A 17988-nucleotide genomic window follows, 5' to 3' on the forward strand; every position below is an offset into this window, starting at 1 on the left:
TAAATAGAAGCACCTTATCTAATTTTGTCTTGGCAGAAAAGGTACAGATATAAAAAATGAAAGTGTGAATTTATACTTAAAGGTTGTAACCTTTTTCTTTTGTGGAGGATTCTGGGGTGTGCAATTTCCGTCCATCAAGCTGTCACTACTGACAGTTCTTCCAAAGCCAGCTGCGAGTCCATCTTCAGAAGTACAAAAAACAGGTGTTTCCATGAACATGCCGCCTCTGGCATCATCTGGAATCAGGCACTTTGATTCGTTTATTCGGAATCCACCTCCTACCTCCAGCTGGTGTGAAGGAGTTAAGTCCCTTAGATTAGAATTCATTGAGAAATTGACACCTGTCCTGTCGGGACTCTTTACCCAAGTTGGATAAACTGTTCCCCGTCCACAGTGAGCAGTTTCCAGCTGGCTGCTAGCATCAGTCCTATCATGGCAGGGGTTGTCCAAAGTTTTATGCAGTGCACTTTGCTCAATTGCTTCTAGTCCCAACTGGAGGTCTGAGGCCGTTTCATTTTCTCCGGAGCATTGCCTGGCGCCATCAGTCCTATTTCTTGGACTGGAATACCCAATAGTCTTTATTTCTTGCAGGCACATTTCTGTTAGATTGGAATTTCTGAAAGGGTTGAGTGCGAGCATTGCTGATGATGACCGGTCAAATCCCTGCACACCGAGAGAGAAGCAATTAGATGTAACACACAATGTCTGAGAACAGTAAATGAAAATGATACCCCCGTATGAACCTAGCTAATTGTTATTTTATTGATTGATGGCTCCATTGAAGTATTTTTTTTAATCTATCCATTTATCTATAAAATCCTAATGTGCCGTCCAGTTTTTGGTTATTGTGCCTTTAACACAGATGTGGTCCATATATGGAAGGTATGTCAATTCATAAAAAATATTGGAACTGAATACTGGTGTAGATTACAGGAATTACAGAAATGAGACCCTGAGTAATTCTGGGATATTTGGAAAATATGAGTTTAAGGCAGGAGATTGAATTGCTTATGCCAATGAACATGGTGGGATGGAGATGATTATTATTATCATCATCATCAATATTGAGGAAGGATTTAATAGATCTGGATTATTTAGTTTGGCTACAATGGTGGGTTTATCAAGATGCATTTTTTCATGTTCTACGCAATACTACATGCTTTCTGTAATAGGTTTGTCAGCAAAATGCAAGAAAAAATAATTTTATAGTACTGGGAAACTGAAGAAGCTGCTTTGTGCCAAGCTAGATTATTGCTCTGCAATGTCTACACTCAACTGCAGTGACTCTCCAGGGTTTCAGATAGAACTCTTCCTGTTTTGCATAGAGATGCCAGGGATTAAACGCGGGACCTTTTGTGCTCTGCTTCCAATTCTTCCCCAATTATTAGCAGCTGTTCATAGCTGGGAGGAAGATTTGCAGAATGCATATAAGCCTTTCCCAGTAACTTCTTACAGTTCTCCTTACCTCTTGATTATACGTTCGCCTCTTAACTTCTGGGGAACTTTCAGGTGAAGATATATTCTGCATTAAAAAAGTTAAGTATGGAAGTTTTATTTTAATGCAAATCACAAATGAAAGCACCTCATTTTTAAACAACATCTAAACTATTTCATTCTGCCTCCCTGGAATATATGCTAGGAGTTAAAACTTCTCTGAATTTTGTCTAATCCCCTTCTAAAGACTGGATTGGTAGCCATTACCACACTTCCCACCATTTGCTAAACTAGCTGTTATTTTTTAAAACAAACAAACAAACAAACAAACAAACAAACAAACAAATAAACCTGTCAATGCAAGTTGATTAATCAGGTAAGAGTATAGAATATACAAAAGCTCACCTCAAAGTGCATTGCATTTCCATGTACACATGGAATCACTGGCGTAACAGGTGAGTAAATGGGCTTATAACCATTCCTACAGGTTTCATCTTCTGCTTTTATTCTAGGAGGAGTTGCAAACAGCAATGGATCTGAGGCAGAGAGATCAGCATGGGTTGGTGTGGCATATGGAGAAGGAATAGGTGTAGATGTTTCTGAATAGGCAGAATCCAACAGCTGGTAGACTCTTCGTTTTTTTAGCGGTGTCGTCAGGTCTGCATGTTATGAAGGCAAACAAAAAACAACAATTGATGCTTTCTTGTTAAGCCATCAAGATTTGAACACAATTATTAGGTTCCATCAATAAACCGTTTTTGTCCAATCCCCTGCAATGCAGTAATCTCAACTAAAGCATCCAGAGTCCATGTGCACATTCGGAAACCTGGGAAACTGTCTGTCTAGTCACAAAATATAGCAACTTGCCCAAGGAACCTTGAGTACAATACAGAGATTCGACATGAGTCTCAATTGCCAAACCAGGTATCTGCCCCCACAAACTACTCATTCCACAGAAGGAAAACTAGCTATGCTTGGAGAAACACACCCACACACACACACACCCAACTCTGCCTCCTCTCACCAAATGCAGAACAGGCAAAACATTCCCAGTCCATCAAGTGGGTCCCTAAAACTTGATTGGTTGGCTAGAAATCAATACATTGGTTTCCAGATGCTTCACTCTGTTCTTTCCATTTCCACAAAGAATGCCTTTCAGAACACATAGAGCTCAGAGGTACTTTTCCTTAAAGAGGGAAAGCGGAAACCCAGCCAGATGGGCGGGGTATAAATAAAAAAATATTATATTATTCTAACTAGAGACCTGCAATTTACTTTCCAACAAGCCCAGTTCTCCACAAGGTGGTGGTGAGGTATAGATCCTAGCTTGAGAGAAAGGCATATATGTCAGATTTCACGAACTGATTGTGATAGCAAAATATCTCAGGGCAGCGCTCTTCTATTTAATCTTCGTCACACACAGAGGGTACGGGGTGTTCTGCTGGTAGAAGCAACTGAACTTTCAAGCAGTGTGTGAATATATTCTCCAGCAGGAAAGATGCCAGGAACCATAAACATTTAGTACAAAAGTAAGTAGAGAGAAGTGGTTGCCCAACCGGGTGCTTAAACATGAGATCCCCTGCAAGTTTGATGAAAAGGGTTAAACCATTTCAGAGGATGGCTTGCACCATATAACAAAAATCCTTACCTGATAAAGAACAACTGTCATTTAATAACAAGGGACTTCTACTTTCACCATTGACTGTGGGACTTCTAGATCTTTCATGAGATGGTGAATTAAACCTATCTACAGCTGTTGTGTTTTCTTCTTCCAGAGCTTGCTTCAACCAACGCTGGGGGGAAAAAAAGAATGTAAGTAAACTCTAGTCCATGGGTGCCAACTGAGATCCATTACAATTATTGATTTAAATCATTTACAGGCCATGTGCAATTTCTTAAAAAACTCACTAGTCTGTTTTACAAAATAATATAAGACATGACACAGCGTAAACTTTTACGAGGGGATCAAAAAGTGGATTAAGTTGTTATTTAACAGGTCATGGAAAATAAGGTCTTTATTTAATGACCAAATGAATAGGTAAAGGTAAAGGGACCCCTGACCGTTGGTCCAGTCATGGACTCTGGAGTTACGGCGTTCATCTCGCTTTACTGGCCGAGGGAGCCGGCGTACAGCTTCTGGGTCATGTGGCCAGCATGACTAAGCTGCTTCTGGCGAACCAGAGCAGCGCACGGAAACGCTGTTTACCTTCACACCGTAGTGGTACCTATTAATCTACTTACACTTGGTGCTTTCGAACTGCTAGATTGGCAGGAGCAGGGACCGAGCAACAGGAGCTCACCCCGTCATGGGGATTTGAACCACCGACCTTCTGATCGGCAAGCCCTAGGCTCTGTGGTTTAACCCACAGCACCACCCGCGTCCCTCCTAATGAATAGGTAGCACTATGCAAAAGCCTTTTACCAGTAGCCACCCACCTTGTCTAGTCTGTAGATATTTTACAAGATTTAAGAATTAGCTATTTGTCTTAATATCAAAAGGAGGAAAAACAAAAAGGAAACACTACCTTCTTGCAAGAGCCAATGTTTTCCACAGGTTCTTTTCTGCGCCTCTTTTCCGAAAGGAATGGCGATGTAAAACGAATATAGTGCTTAGGAGTAGTATATACATGTGGGCTGTAAGTGAGACCGGGCAAAGAATTCAGCTGTGTAGCCAAAACCTCAGGATCTGTCGTTATACGCAGGGGCCTTTCTGAAAGGCTGTCCGTCGGTTTTCCTGTCTTCTCGTTCTTCTCACTTAACCACTCACTCACCAAGTGCTAAACAGAAAAGGGAAAAGTCAACATAGCCCTTCTGCTGAAGGTAGTACATTAAGTACATCAACTGTACATTAAGACCATATTCAGTACTATGGGAGAGTGCAAATACTATGGTAACTAATGAAGCTGTAACTGCACACAGATACACCGTTTATAGGTTCGCTGGTAATCCAGGTAACTGACCAGGTTTGCACAATCAGGTTAACGGCTTCTAAACAAGCAAGTTTGTAAGCCACTTTAAACCCATGGCTTTGCATCATAGCTTGTTTGAAAGCCATTAACCTTAATTCCTGATCGAATGGGGAAACGGGCTTCCTGGCTTGTTTCCCTGCTCACAGGAAAGAATTGTGAGCGGGTACACAGAGCTCATACGTATTCTGACTTATTAAACCAGCATTTAATTGTGTAGTCATGGCTGCTGTGTCAAGGTAAAATACACTAGACGGTAAGAGCTGATTTGCTGTCAAATCCTAGAAAGTGGTAAATTTGTGGTAAAATGCCACTGTTTAAAAGTTGTAGCCAGCGAGGCTGATGTCAGCTTTTTTTGCTAATGCTACTGAGAAACAACCTGCAGTCTTAAACTAAGTGATGTGTGTACTACAAGCATCAGCAATCCTTTTTAATTTACTCCTTCCTAAGTTTTTCTGTCTAAATGCATGCAGGGTGGCGGGGTGTTCTTATACAATAGGCCTTCCCTTATGTTTTTTTCTAACGGGTGTCACCATTTTTACCACACACAAGCCCTGCCATTCTTTGCTCACTGAGGTAGCAACCTAAAGCACACTCTTAATTCAGTGAGACTTATTTCTGTGTAAATGTGAACAGGATTGGACTGTTTAAGCCAGATCAAGCAGCCTGTCCTCTCTTGAAGTTCCAATCAATTTCCTCATCTTAAGAAAAGTTTGAATTTAAAAACGGGAGTTTCCTGGAGCTGTTCAGGTGGCAGCAGTGACCAGGAATAGATCACCCTTTCAATTTATCCAGTTACTCAAGCCTTGTTAATATCCACATTGGGCTACTGCGACATGCTATCTGTATGTAGCTGCTGTTGTAAACATCAGAAACATATTTCCCGGTTGTTACTCCGGGCTCTAGAACTCTCTCCTCGAGAAGCCTGCCTATTTCTTTCTGGTCTTCTAATGAAAGCCCCCTCTTAATTCAGAGAGCCTCTGGTGCTATGGCAGAATCCTTACCTATTATTTACTGGTAATATTGCATTATTTAATATTGCTGTGCTGTTGTGCTGCATTCACTTCATTTAACAGTTTTGTTTTTGTTAGTTGCCTTACACAGAAAGGCAGGATAAAAATAAAAATATTACAAACAATAAATCTACAGCTGGTGGCATGCACACAAAAGAATATGCCCGGCCATTATAGGGAATGGGAGACATACCTCACAAATTTGTGTCCAGCCCTTCCCATCCTTCTGGTCAAGGAATGTGAGCTGCAAGGAATGTGTTCCCTGAATGAATTGAGAAGGGAGAGGCTGGACTGGGATATAGGCTTCCCGGAATGCTCAGGTATGCTGAACATCCATGCATATGTACCACAGAGGAAGAGGGAAACCAGACTACGATAGAAACCCCTCCATAGATACTCTGCATGCACTGAACTGGAGCAATCCCGAAGTTAAAAGATGGCCACAAACTTTCATTTCCTTTTTTAGGATTTTGTTTCTACTTAGTGGAAAAGAAGCGCTGAAGAACAATGACTACTGCACTGGCTCTATTTCTGTGACACCTAGATCACTATTTCCTTCCAAGCTAGCAGCAACTGAAAGCAAACCCAACCCAAGAAAACTACTGACTGTTAACCATGCCATGGCCTACGGTTTCACAGAAAAAGCCTAACAAGAACTCTTTCAATATCTTCACAGGGAGGCCTATGCTGTGTTTTCTCCCTCTCACTGGAAGGCAAACTCCAGACCTAGGACTCCTCACAGGAGATGCATCCTATAGGACAAAATAAGAGATGTCAACTGTTCCTGCTTGCAGACAGACACTCAAATCATGACACATGCCCCTTAAGGTGCAATAATTCAGTGTTGTGATCCTCCCTACCCTGAAAGTCATTGCATTCGCTTCTCCTAGATAGGAGGGTAACTCCTGGGAGGTATGAGGAATTACGGAGACCGTTTAGCCTTCCCTTCATTTTCTGACTTCAAAAATTTAGTCAGCATTCCCTACCCAAAAGCATTGGAGATGGAGGAGTAGTCCCACCACCCAGAGGTCTTCACTTATGTTTCTTGGGCCTTTGTGCAGACATACCTTAACATATTTTGTTGCTTTTTTGAGGTCTTTCCAATGTCTTGCACCTCTCCCTATTTACCCATCTCGTGATGGCATTCTGGTGTCTTGGATGGGGGGTGGGGGCCCCCTCCTGTTAACAGGGGCCCCTGATCCTTACCCAAGGTTTCCTACCAGAGACTCAGTCTCATCTTCTGCCTTCTAGTATCCAGGTTCCTCCCTATTTTTCCTAGGGGAAGTGAGTGTACAAGAGGAAGAAAGCACGCTTGCCTTCTTTAAATAACACATCTCAGAACCATACAAGGTCTTATTGTGGTACCCCTGCATTACTGCGCTTGCTAGAACAAGAAACCATTGCCACTCCCTCCTCCTCTTCATCCCAAAACAGAGCTGATAACCAGTATATTCCTGCTTAAATGCTGCCCTGAGCTGCTTTGCAAAGAATATCACAGCAGACATTTAATACACAAATGAAAGTATCAGTTTAAGCTTAGAAATACACTTACCTTTTTTGTTTTAGGATATTTAGTAGGGCATTTGTTAAGTGCTGGGGGTTCTGGTTCAGGAATTATTTCAGGAACAGTTGTCTCAGTTTCAGGCTCAGCTGAAAGTGCAGTGTTTTCAGGCTCATTGTGCTGTGAACTAACTTCCACATCAGGAGAGGATGGTTGAATATCTGAACACATGCTAACAGTTCTGTGCCTTCTCCGCTGCTGTCCGATATGAGTTCTGCTCCGAGAGAAACTTTTTCTCTGTTTTGTCCTATTGACTTTGGCAGGGGTTGGCTTAGTGGCAGTTTCCTCTTTTGCTGGTTCCTTGTAAAATGCATGAAACACCAACGTCAGATAAACTGCATACCTTGTATTGCTAGAAAGAATAACCGCTATGTAATTTTTCCAATAGTAAGTACATATTTGAAAGTGATTTTTAATGTGATTTCCCCCTATCCCAAAATATTCATTTTCAGCAATGGATGAGGCAACTTTGGTATCACATAATGACAGTCTTCTTTTAACAATATGCACATTGTTCCAAGTACCATTTCAGAAGTCTGGAGTTTTATAAGGGTTTTTGAAAGCACTCTTTTGGGTCAACACAAAGCCTTGATGGTGTGAAAGAAAGCTGCTCAGTAACATATAGCAGCAAAGTGTTGCCCAAACATAAACACATAACAGAAAAGCTTAATCTTTCAAGTCAGCTTAAACTTAATAAAGTTATATGTCACTACCTGTACAAATTCTGTTTCGTTGATGATCTGTGTTTCCTTGCATTCAGGTTTAATTTCAGTTTTAGCTGTACTAATTCTTTCCAAAGCCTGCTCTCTTCTTTTTTCTCTTTTTTCTAGCCTGGCAAAAGCTTGAAGAATGGCTTCCATTTTCCGTTCTTCTCTGGTCTGAAGAATTAAGCAACATTAATTTTTAAGCAATGAATGCTGAATATAAAATAAAAGTACATAAAACTTAGCCATGTTCCAACTGTTTCTGCACAACGGCCAAAACAAGTTACAGGATCAGCACTATCATTATATATCAGCTTATATACTGATGTTTGACACGCAGGCACAGCACTGTGGTTTTTTTTAACTTGGAGCAAAAGAAAACAAATTAGGTACACACCTGCCAATAAACAGCTATGTATTAGTGCAAGCACCATATTTACTCATAAATTTCAGTCAATTCCTTATACGGTACAGAAAGAAGAATATTAACTAGAATTAAAATACAATAAGCTTATTAATGTTTTTAACAGAAAAAGATGTAATGAAAGTATATGATGTACATTTTCTGTGCACGTCTATATGAAAAATGCTGTTTTAAAACTATATTGCACCCAATTTTAAATCAGTATATTGCTATCTTCCCGTTTCAACCTGTGTTGAATGAAAAAGCATCTTTCCGTGATTTTTAAAAAAATACACTATTTTATAAACACCTATTTATAATTTACAGCTAACAAAGTGTAATTTTGCTCCTCGTCAAATTCTGCTGAGTGTACCAGAGCCTGCACAGACAGACAACATTAATCTGTGATGGTGGGATACTGGGGTTCAGACTTCTTAAGGGCATGAGAAATGCATTCATTTAAACCTGCTAAGCAACGTTTTCACATGTTAGTAAGGCATAAGGTGCCCAGTCAAAATGCCAACTTCTGTTCCTCAAAATGGTAAAAAGTAATGCATGATGATAAGGAGCATTTTAGTGCACTGGCTGTTCTCTACTCATGTGTAAAAATAAATTTTGTTCCAGAAAACCTTATCATCCCAATTTCTATTTAAGTGCCATCTAATATGACAAAGCATTCCAATTTTTTTATCCATTATATTGACTTTACCATTTTTTTTAGTAGTCTTAAGAATGAACAATATTATTCAAACTATTATTTGATTATGTAAGCCAGGGGACCTCCAACAGGCACTTTATGCATCACCAATAACTCACCAGATCCCTGCATTCATGGATCCAATTTTAATGAGTCTTTGCTCTTAACTTATCACTCTTTCATCACTCTTTCATAAGACAACAAAGTGAAGGGAAGGGAAAAATGAAAGTAAATCATCGCTGAACTACCAGGGATCTTTCAAGTGATGAGAAGCAGTGGCATATGTTCCTGGGACAGATGACATCACACTACAAGGAATCAAACAAAATTTCCACTGTAACTAGGGACCACACACAGGAACAGGCCCCCTGCGCCTTCAACAGAGCCTCAGGAGTGTGTGTGTCAAAACACTTTACTTCAGCAATATTTCTATGTGGTTTTATACCGACAGAATTGCAAAGATCTCCACCAAGATCGGTGGGATCTGTACCTGCTAAGAAAGGTCTTAAAAGTTCCAGGAAGCAGTTCTTACACGTCACTGCATGAAGCCGAGGAAGTATCAGCCTCAGGTACAAAAGTGCCTTAACATTTTTGTTTCTTTGTCCTAGCAAGCTAGGAAGTGTTGTGTGCCCCCATCTCACTTTGATATTTATCAGCAAGTACCTTCCAATTGCTCTTGTTAATAGTGAAGGCAGCTAAGCTATGCAGCTGGCACACCTAGCTACAGGGAGAAGAACTAGCCAAGTCTGCTCTATTTCTCTAGACTAGAGAGACAGGTCACAACTTAAGATAACAGAGTTTAACTACTACCTCACAGTGTTTGCATTCTCGCATTCTGCAGTCAGGGCTCCCATTTCTCCAGTGGTGAAGGATAACACTGGTTCTGTTTCATCACTTTGTTACAAGGTTATGCTGTGCCCTTTAGGGCTCCCAATTCATTTCCAGATAATAGATGCATTATATAAAGGTAGTATAACTGGAAATTCTGTGTCATGCTTGGTGGTAACATGATTTTCATAGCTTTTCACCAATAAAGGTGGAGGACTTCCTAACTTACTCCCCTGAAATTGCATCTGGCCTATTCATAATACCACTCCCCCATATAAGACCAAAAATTTCATCACAGAACATGATCCCTCTTCACCCGTATACAGGTGAAAATGATTAACTGGAACTTGGTGGAACATTAAAAAAAAGGGTTATAGCCTGTATTATCTTCTGTTGCACAAAGCAGTTGAAGACCCAAGATTTGCCTACTGTTTTTAATCCTTGTGCTACTGAAACATAGAGAAAACAGGCTTCTTTCATCACAAGTTTTTCTTAGCACCAGTATTTTTCCTTATGACAAGGAATCCTTTAAATATTAATGGTATATCAAAAGATAACTCAGAAGCTAGAACTTCTAGAAAAGGTAGTACATGAATCAATTTAACATGATCAAGATACAGCATAAAATAAATGCTGATGCCACAGGTGAATATAACATCCTAGTATAGGCAGTATGGGACGCAGGTGGCGCTGTGGGTTAAAGCCTCAGCGCCTAGGACTTGCCGATCGAAAGGTCGGCGGTTCGAATCCCTGCGGCGGGGTGCGCTCCCGCTGCTCGGTCCCAGCGCCTGCCAACCTAGCAGTTCGAAAGCACCTCCAGGTGCAAGTAGATAAATAGGGACCGCTTACCAGTGGGAAGGTAAACGGCATTTCCGTGTGCAGCTCTGGCTCGCCAGATGCAGCTTTGTCACGCTGGCCACGTGACCCGGAAGTGTCTGCGGACAGCGCTGGCCCCTGGCCTCTTAAGTGAGATGGGCGCACAACCCCAGAGTCTGTCAAGACTGGCCCGTACGGGCAGGGGTACCTTTACCTTTACCTATAGGCAGTATGAACTTTCATCAGAAACATGGCACTACCCTGCAATCAGATGCCATGCACTCTGGTCATAAGAATAGTGGAATAATGAAAGACCCACATAACACCCAGCAGCGTTCACACTTTTGCAATTCCTATTAATGTCCCTTCGTATATTACATTATAAGCCTCTCTTTCCAGAGACCTAAAAAATGAGGCCTCCTCACTCAAGGAAACTGCCAACAGAACAGAAACATCTTTAAATTATCAAACTACTAGTTTGTGTGCTAGCTCAAAACTGTTGTGCAAGTGACTTTGGTGATTGGTAATAACCACCCTCACCCATATATATTCCTACACAAACTTAACTGACAGATCTTTAAAGCTGATGCAGTAGAGTGATCTTTTACACACATGTGGTGGTTGTGTAAACACACCCAAGAATATTGGGAGATGGTCTATGAGATAAAAAAGATCTTCAAATTTACATTCCACCCAAAACCTGAAACCTTCTTATTGGCTATAATTGGCGAAGACATACCAATGAAGGCACGTAATCTATTGTGTTATGCAACAGCAGCCAGAATAGTATATGCTAGAAATGGGAAAGAAAGAGGAATTTCTACGAAAGAACAACGGCTGCATAAATTGACAGAATTTGCAGAATTAGAAAACATGACACCCAAAATAAGGAACCAGAACAACAAACAGACTAGGGGCAAGTGAGAAGGCTTTGGGGAGTATTTAAAAAGATATGATACCAAAATCAAATTCCAAGTAGCGGCAACCTTATGAGCAACAGCTAACTACAACCAAGGAATGAAAGAGGAAGGGGTAAAGTAACTGATAGGCAGAAAAAACAAGGTATATCTAGAATGCATTGGAGTGTTAGGTTGGGAAGTCTGTACAGAAACACTGTATGATAGGAAAACATGATGTGTATCAGAAAAAAAGGAAAAACATTAAAAATTAAAATTAAAGCTGATGCAGTTAATTATTTCCCTGAGCAGAAGCAAGATTACCAAAGGAAGATTTACCAAATGAAAATGTTTTATGGATGCTATCCCAGCAGCAGCACAGCTCCTGCCCCTCCCTGCATCGCTCTGAGGAAGGAAAGGGGAGGCGTTGTTCCTCAGAGCAAGGCATTCTGGGAGCAGTGGCCTGAGATAATGGGATGGCTAGACATGTAACCAATTACAGCATGTGATCATGTAGAAAAGTGGCAGCATGTAGTCATTCTCCTAGGCCACCTTTCCCAGAGGTGCCAAGGAGGAACACCCGACCTCAGAGTGGGGAACAGAGGAGAGAGAGGTGTGCTGTCTCCACATTAGTAGCAGCAAAACAATGAAATTAAGGGAAGGGGGGGGGAATAAGAGGTGCATCAGCAGCTCGCTTTGTGCTAATTCTGTGAACAGTTATGTCTTCCTCCAAACTTTCTCAACTGCTCAGTCGACCCTCACATTTCATTACGTCAGGATTCTCTCATTTTCCTGACCCCTTCTGATGTTCCTGTGCCCCTGCTTTGAAGTTCCATATTTGAAAATTAAATAAGGCAACATGCATACAGCATTGTAAGTATGTTTGTGTACTTTTTATTAAGGGCCCTTAACTTTTATTAAGGGACTTCTCTTTGTTAAATCTACACAGAGGAGGGACCCCCACCCAATCTTCAGACATCTACTCAACTTGGCTGATCACTTACAGAAAATACTGGGATTTTATCTTATCTCAAGGTAGAGAAAGTTCATTCTTTGATCTGCAACAAGACTTCAGCAGCGCAAAATCAAGAATATGTAAACTCCCAAGAAAGCGCACGCAAACACACAACACACACACAGCCCTTTTTCAGAAAGTAACACTCAAGCCAAAAATAGAAACACACAGACTCAAGTTTTAGATATTGTTAGCATGTATCAGGAGCAGATTTCAAATATTCTCAAACACTAAACACCTAAGAGAGGCAGCAACGATTAGCATGGGAAGAGCAGCTGTCACCAATCTGTAGTGACAGCTTTAAGCAGCTACTAGCTTCCCAACTTACCATCTTCCTTTTCCTTTCTGCAATCTGCTCCTCTGATTCCATTTCTACTTCATTGCTAATAGGAGTTTTTTCTTCTATATCATCAATAAAATCTGGCTCCTGAAAGATGGAAATGACTGCTTTACAGAAGCTCTACTACTACTGCTGCTACAACCGAGGGAACTCCAAATACTATAGGATACTTATGCTGCAATTCTATACTCACTTACCTGGGAGCAAGTCCTACTGAATTCAGTGGGGCTTACTTCTGAGTAGACATGTATATAGAATTGTACCATAAAAAGCCTCGCATCACCACTGCAAAAGCAGCCAACCAGTTAGCCATAGTAACATGCAAAAGCAACGATTCGAACTTTCATATATCTGGAAATAAATACCCAGTGACTAAAACATCTTTTTTTGCCAACTAAAGAAATGACCAAATATGTTTTAGTACTAATTTGTATGAAGACATGCAAGCTAGTACAGTCAGACAAGTGTCCTGAATCTGTCAGCTGCTTTAACAGTAAAAAAGAAACTAGGATTTAATGTAGGCAGTTTTGCCTCCAAAATTGGCCTGACAATCTTTGTTTGGGTTACTCCTAGAACATCACCTCAAAGTTAATAATATATATGCAACTTTGCTAATCCACTATTAATCTAGGTTTTTTAAAATATTTGTTCCTTTACAGTACAATCCCATACTTGTCTACTCAGAAGTAAAGTCCCACTGAAACCAGTAGGGCTTACTCCCAAGTGTGTCTAAGACTGCATGCCTAGTATGTGCATAAAATTGCCTACAGAAAAATTTCTATTTTATCACAGAGCAGTCAATAATACTAGCTGCTTGATCCTTTAAAAAAGTTTTTAAGTACTTGATGTGATGAATCGTACCCTCAAAAGCAGGTTTTCAGACATGTAAAGCCAATTTTCACAACTACTAGATGTTTTAAGGGTGCAGAAAATGATTACAAATACAAGATACTCCTGACGGGAATATTACTTGGGGCACAGATGACCACTCTTCATTACAATTCTGCGATTGAGGTACCAGGCTTCCCAAAAGTTGAAAATATCTGAGTGCAACTCCCCCCCCCCCCCAAAAAAAAGTACAACTGCCAAAACAGAATTTCATTTTGCTGTGTTATGCTGTGGAATTCTGACCATTTCAGTAGCAGTGCACACTGTGGGTTGAAACACCTTCCTCTCTTACCTCCCAGTTTTAATCACTGTCTACAGCATTTTAATCAGTAGCATTTAAAAGAAAGGCAAGAGGATTTCAGGTGTCTTGGGAGATTGTGCACGGATCTGCATGGCTCCCAATAGCTCCCTTTATGTTCCCCTTTAGTCTATCTCAGATTGGGGGTGGAATGGAGGGAGAAAAAATATGTTAAAACAGAAACTAAATCTCTCATGTCCCACTAGACATAGGACTTAAAAAGAAAATTAACAGTGATGCAGAGTCAGTGGATCTTACCCTAGAATGATTTTCCTGGCATGCACATATCTCCCAACGGGTTTGATGGAATATAAAAACCAATCTAAACTTTTTTTTTTTTTAAAAAAAGGTGGGACACTGAATATCTCTGACAGCTGCCACAGAATAGCTAGTATACCCATGTGGCAAGAGAATGGCTCCTATTCAATAGTTATGTGCAGATATGCCCTAAGCAAAACAATGGTAACTCGACTCTGCAGATCAGTATCTGTAAGGAATCATTCGCTGTGCCTTGCCAGGAAAATGGAAAAGCAACAAGTACAACTAATGATCGCTTCAAATTCATCTAATCCTCAACCTACACATCATGCTCCTGATCCATTCCTTAGGTGGAACTGAATTTTCAGCCATGTCCGAGGAAAGAAACATTACTGTGTAAACAACCCCTCCTGCATTTGCCAATCCAACAAATAAATGCTTTGTAAGGATTTTTTTTTTAAAAAAAGGTAACATCCTATGAACTATGTGACACAAATAATGTTACTTCTTTTCAACAGCTGCTTGTATCATGAGTGGGGAACCTGTGGCCTTCTAGATGTTACTGCACTATGATTCCCACCATCCCTAACCACTGGCTGTGTAGGCTGGGGCTCATGGGAGTTGGAGTCCATCATTTGGAGGGGCCACGGTTCCCTACCCTTGTGCTATATCTGAACTATGAAATATAAATGCTACCAGCCTACAAACCCTGGTAAGATCCTGGATCCCAAGGCACAGCATGATGTTCTTACATTTGTGATCTGCAAAAGTATTCTGATGCTGTTCAACAAGTTAATTTTAAAAAATTCAAGATGAGGTACCTTCTACAAAGCCATCCAGTTAAAATAATCCCACCCCATGCCCCAAGCCAGCAGTTCCTTGAAGGTTTGGGAGTTTTATATTTGCATACGGCGACTTGGCCCACAAAATCTGTGCTCTTGGGAGTTGCCCCAACCACCACCCTGAAGGAAATGGGAAGCTTCAGAGTCATGGGTTTAATTTTAAATATGCTGGAATACCTGATTATTTGAGATTGATAGCCTAAGGGGAGAAAGCTTTCTCTGTCTGTTGTCTGGAAACTTTGTTTTGGTGGCTGCTCCTTCACAATCCAAGGTGATGTTCTGGTTTTGAGTCTCCTTCTCTTTTGAAACATCTCTCTCTTTTCTGCCCTTTTTTCTTCTAGTATCATATCCAGTATTTATGTTTTCTGTAGGTTCAGAGCCTCGCTTAAGTACTGGGCATTCCGGATTTTCTTTCAAACAAGCACAGTCCACTTTGTATTTGCTAAAAAAAAAAGAAAAAGAAAGAAATATGGAAAAACTTTGTAAAAAGCATTTGCACAGTACTGCTTTCTATGTAGCCCGATCCTCTGTAGGCTTACTCTGAATTAAACTCCGCAATGTTCGGTGGAAAGATAATCTTACCAGCACCATTCATAACTAGTACATGTGCTAGTTACATGTACATGTCTGATCCTGCAATTGTAATGTGATATGAATCACAGCAACGTCAGATTCTCTGTTAAACTGTGGGGTTTAAGACCACTGCATTTTAATGGCATCCTATTATTGTAATCTTTAAAAATGTAAATGAATGGAGACCACTTGATTAACAATAACAAAGCAATTTCATACCTGACAACTCAGCTCTAATATTTGGTGCCCAACCTGACTTACCAATTTCCGTAATCAAAATCGAATGCAATAGTTATTTCTGTTCCCTTTGGAATGTTTTGGATGGAGTAGATATAAAGATGAATGGTTCCATCTTCAATGGCATGTCTAACCTAAACACAGAAAAATAACATATTTAAACAGTTTTTAATATATTTGGAAACAAAAATTGTAGATTTGGTCCACTGAGGTACTTTAATCAGTTACTGTTTCTTTGGTAAAGGCCTCTGTTCAGAAACACTCAACTGCAATAGTAATCATTAATATCAACTTATGTAAGTTCTAAAGATATATATAGCCCATTCCATTGCTTACAGACAAATTTACAGTATTCCAATAAATTTCTTTAGACTTTGCACATGAATCTAGGAAAACAGTTTTCTGGATATAGTGGGATGTTGCAAAAATCATGTATCTCTTTAAAGTGGTTGCCTTCTATATCCTAGTGCAGAGATCAAAAGATCATATTTTGTCCCACATATGCAAAATCTGTCCAAGTCAGGTCCTTTAAGTTAAAAAATTAAAAACAGACCTTCTGTTTCCACATCCTTACCAATACGATTATGTGGAAGCATAATATATGAGGATTTCAACTAAGTAATATGTATTCCTCTTTTAGACTTAATTGGAGAATCCTGAAAATAGCACCTTTGGAAATATTTCTAACACTTAACGATTACAAAGGCATAGAGTGAAATGACAGCAACTGTCCTTGCCTTCATTTTAAACTAGCAACACTAACGTTCTGGAACTTTATGTTGAATATATTCACCGAATTTTTTTAATTTACTGAGCCGCTATTTCATTACCAGAAAATATGTATACACAGTCAAATTGTATTCTGCCACCCTCAGCAAAAGATTTACTATGAAATATTTTAAAACTTGCAAACCTACCTCAGCATTGGGTGTACAAGAACGTCTGATAAACCGAGCTTCATTCCCAAAGGTTCTTGCATCTACACACATTTCTAGCCCGTGGAATTTAGAATAGAATAGAACAAACGGGTATGGCCTAAAGGAGTTTTAAAAAAAAATCACCACTGTTGCATTAAACACATATAAAATTAGTTTTTCAAACATTTGGAAAATTCTGAAAAAATAGGGAAATACGTTTCTGTGAGCTGGATTGAGCTAACTGTCAACAATAGTGAATTCCCATAAAAGGACTTCTCCCACTCTTGTCACCCTGCCGCACCCCTAAAATTGGGCTGGGGTTTGTGGGAAGCCCCAGAACAGCGTCTATGAGGAGGAAAAGAGGGACTTTTCCACTGGGAAAGCAGAAATGCTTCCACTGATGGAATGTTTGCAATAGCACAATGTTGAATTTCTCCTGTGTTTCAAGATGTTAGCTGATCTCCCTCTTTGACTGCAATCCTATGCAGATTTGAAGTAAGTCCTACTGAACAAAGGACTTCCTTCTGAGTAAACAAGCTTCATTTCCAGCTGGTAGAAACAAATATTATTGAATCAGGTACACAAATTGCTTTTTAGATTTACTATGCAACTACAAGGATTTCCCATAATTAAAATTGGCATGATGTTGCCTTGATCTTAAAGCTGGCTTGATCTTTTAATTAAATGTTCTTAAAATAGTGACCCTATTTAGCCATGCTGTACTGAGTGCAATAAGAATCCCAAACTTTCAGAAATTTCCTGGTCATCATCCAAGATATAATCAGACACCCAGAAGTAGAGAGATGGTATTTGATGGGGACAATTCATTTCCTTGGCAAGGTCTATTAGAGAATATTAATGGCACAAGCTTGCTTTCACAATAACTCAAATTGCCATATTTAGGATTATTCTTTTTTCTCTTAGGTCAGACTGGCTGTTAACCCTTGGTGGGATCTTTTTCTTTTCAGATTTCCTGTGAATATTTGAATACCTCATCTGGAATTGTTTTTACTGAATGGTTTCCTTTTCCTGCAGGTACTTATGATGCTAGGTAGATTGCTGGCTTGTGCTCTTTATTTGTAAAAGGTAAAGGTAAGATAAAGGACCCCGGACGATTAAGCCCAGTCAAAGTTGATTATGGGGTGCAGTGCTCATCTTGCTTTCAGGCCGAGGGAGCCAGTGTTTGTCCACAAACAGCTTTCCGGGTCATGTGGCCAGCATGACTAAACTGCTTCTGGTGCATCAGAACGCAGTGATGGAAGCTAGAGCACATGAAAATGTTGTTTACTTTCCTGCCACAGC

The 17988-nt window shown here is 40.1% G+C and overlaps 2 protein-coding genes across 28 annotated transcripts in view; one reads left to right on the top strand and one right to left on the bottom strand.

The window, feature by feature from the left end:
- The window catches only part of BCAP29 (B cell receptor associated protein 29), a 920634-nt gene that overhangs the window by 829168 nt on the left and 73478 nt on the right, over positions 1-17988 (top strand). The gene's annotated exons all lie outside the window — the stretch shown is intronic.
- The window catches only part of KMT2E (lysine methyltransferase 2E (inactive)), a 60274-nt gene that overhangs the window by 6376 nt on the left and 35910 nt on the right, over positions 1-17988 (bottom strand). For 10 of the 27 annotated variants that reach the window (XM_083701261.1, XM_083701236.1, XM_083701256.1 and 7 more), the window contains 12 exons: positions 16687-16804; positions 15794-15903; positions 15137-15401; positions 12662-12760; positions 7688-7852; positions 6966-7274; positions 5607-5675; positions 3960-4211; positions 3083-3227; positions 1840-2093; positions 1466-1522; positions 91-663 (listed from right to left, as the gene is read on the bottom strand). In XM_083701261.1, the coding sequence (XP_083557387.1) occupies positions 91-663; positions 1466-1522; positions 1840-2093; positions 3083-3227; positions 3960-4211; positions 5607-5675; positions 6966-7274; positions 7688-7852; positions 12662-12760; positions 15137-15401; positions 15794-15903; positions 16687-16804 (2416 nt within the window). The remainder of the gene's footprint in view (positions 1-90; positions 664-1465; positions 1523-1839; positions 2094-3082; positions 3228-3959; positions 4212-5606; positions 5676-6965; positions 7275-7687; positions 7853-12661; positions 12761-15136; positions 15402-15793; positions 15904-16686; positions 16805-17988) is intronic. The other 17 variants (XM_083701240.1, XM_083701242.1, XM_083701241.1 and 14 more) reach the window with 3 other exon arrangements.

This window comes from Podarcis gaigeae, assembly GCF_964106915.1.
Source record: "Podarcis gaigeae genome assembly, chromosome: 10".
NCBI classification, from domain to species: Eukaryota; Metazoa; Chordata; class Lepidosauria; order Squamata; family Lacertidae; genus Podarcis; species Podarcis gaigeae.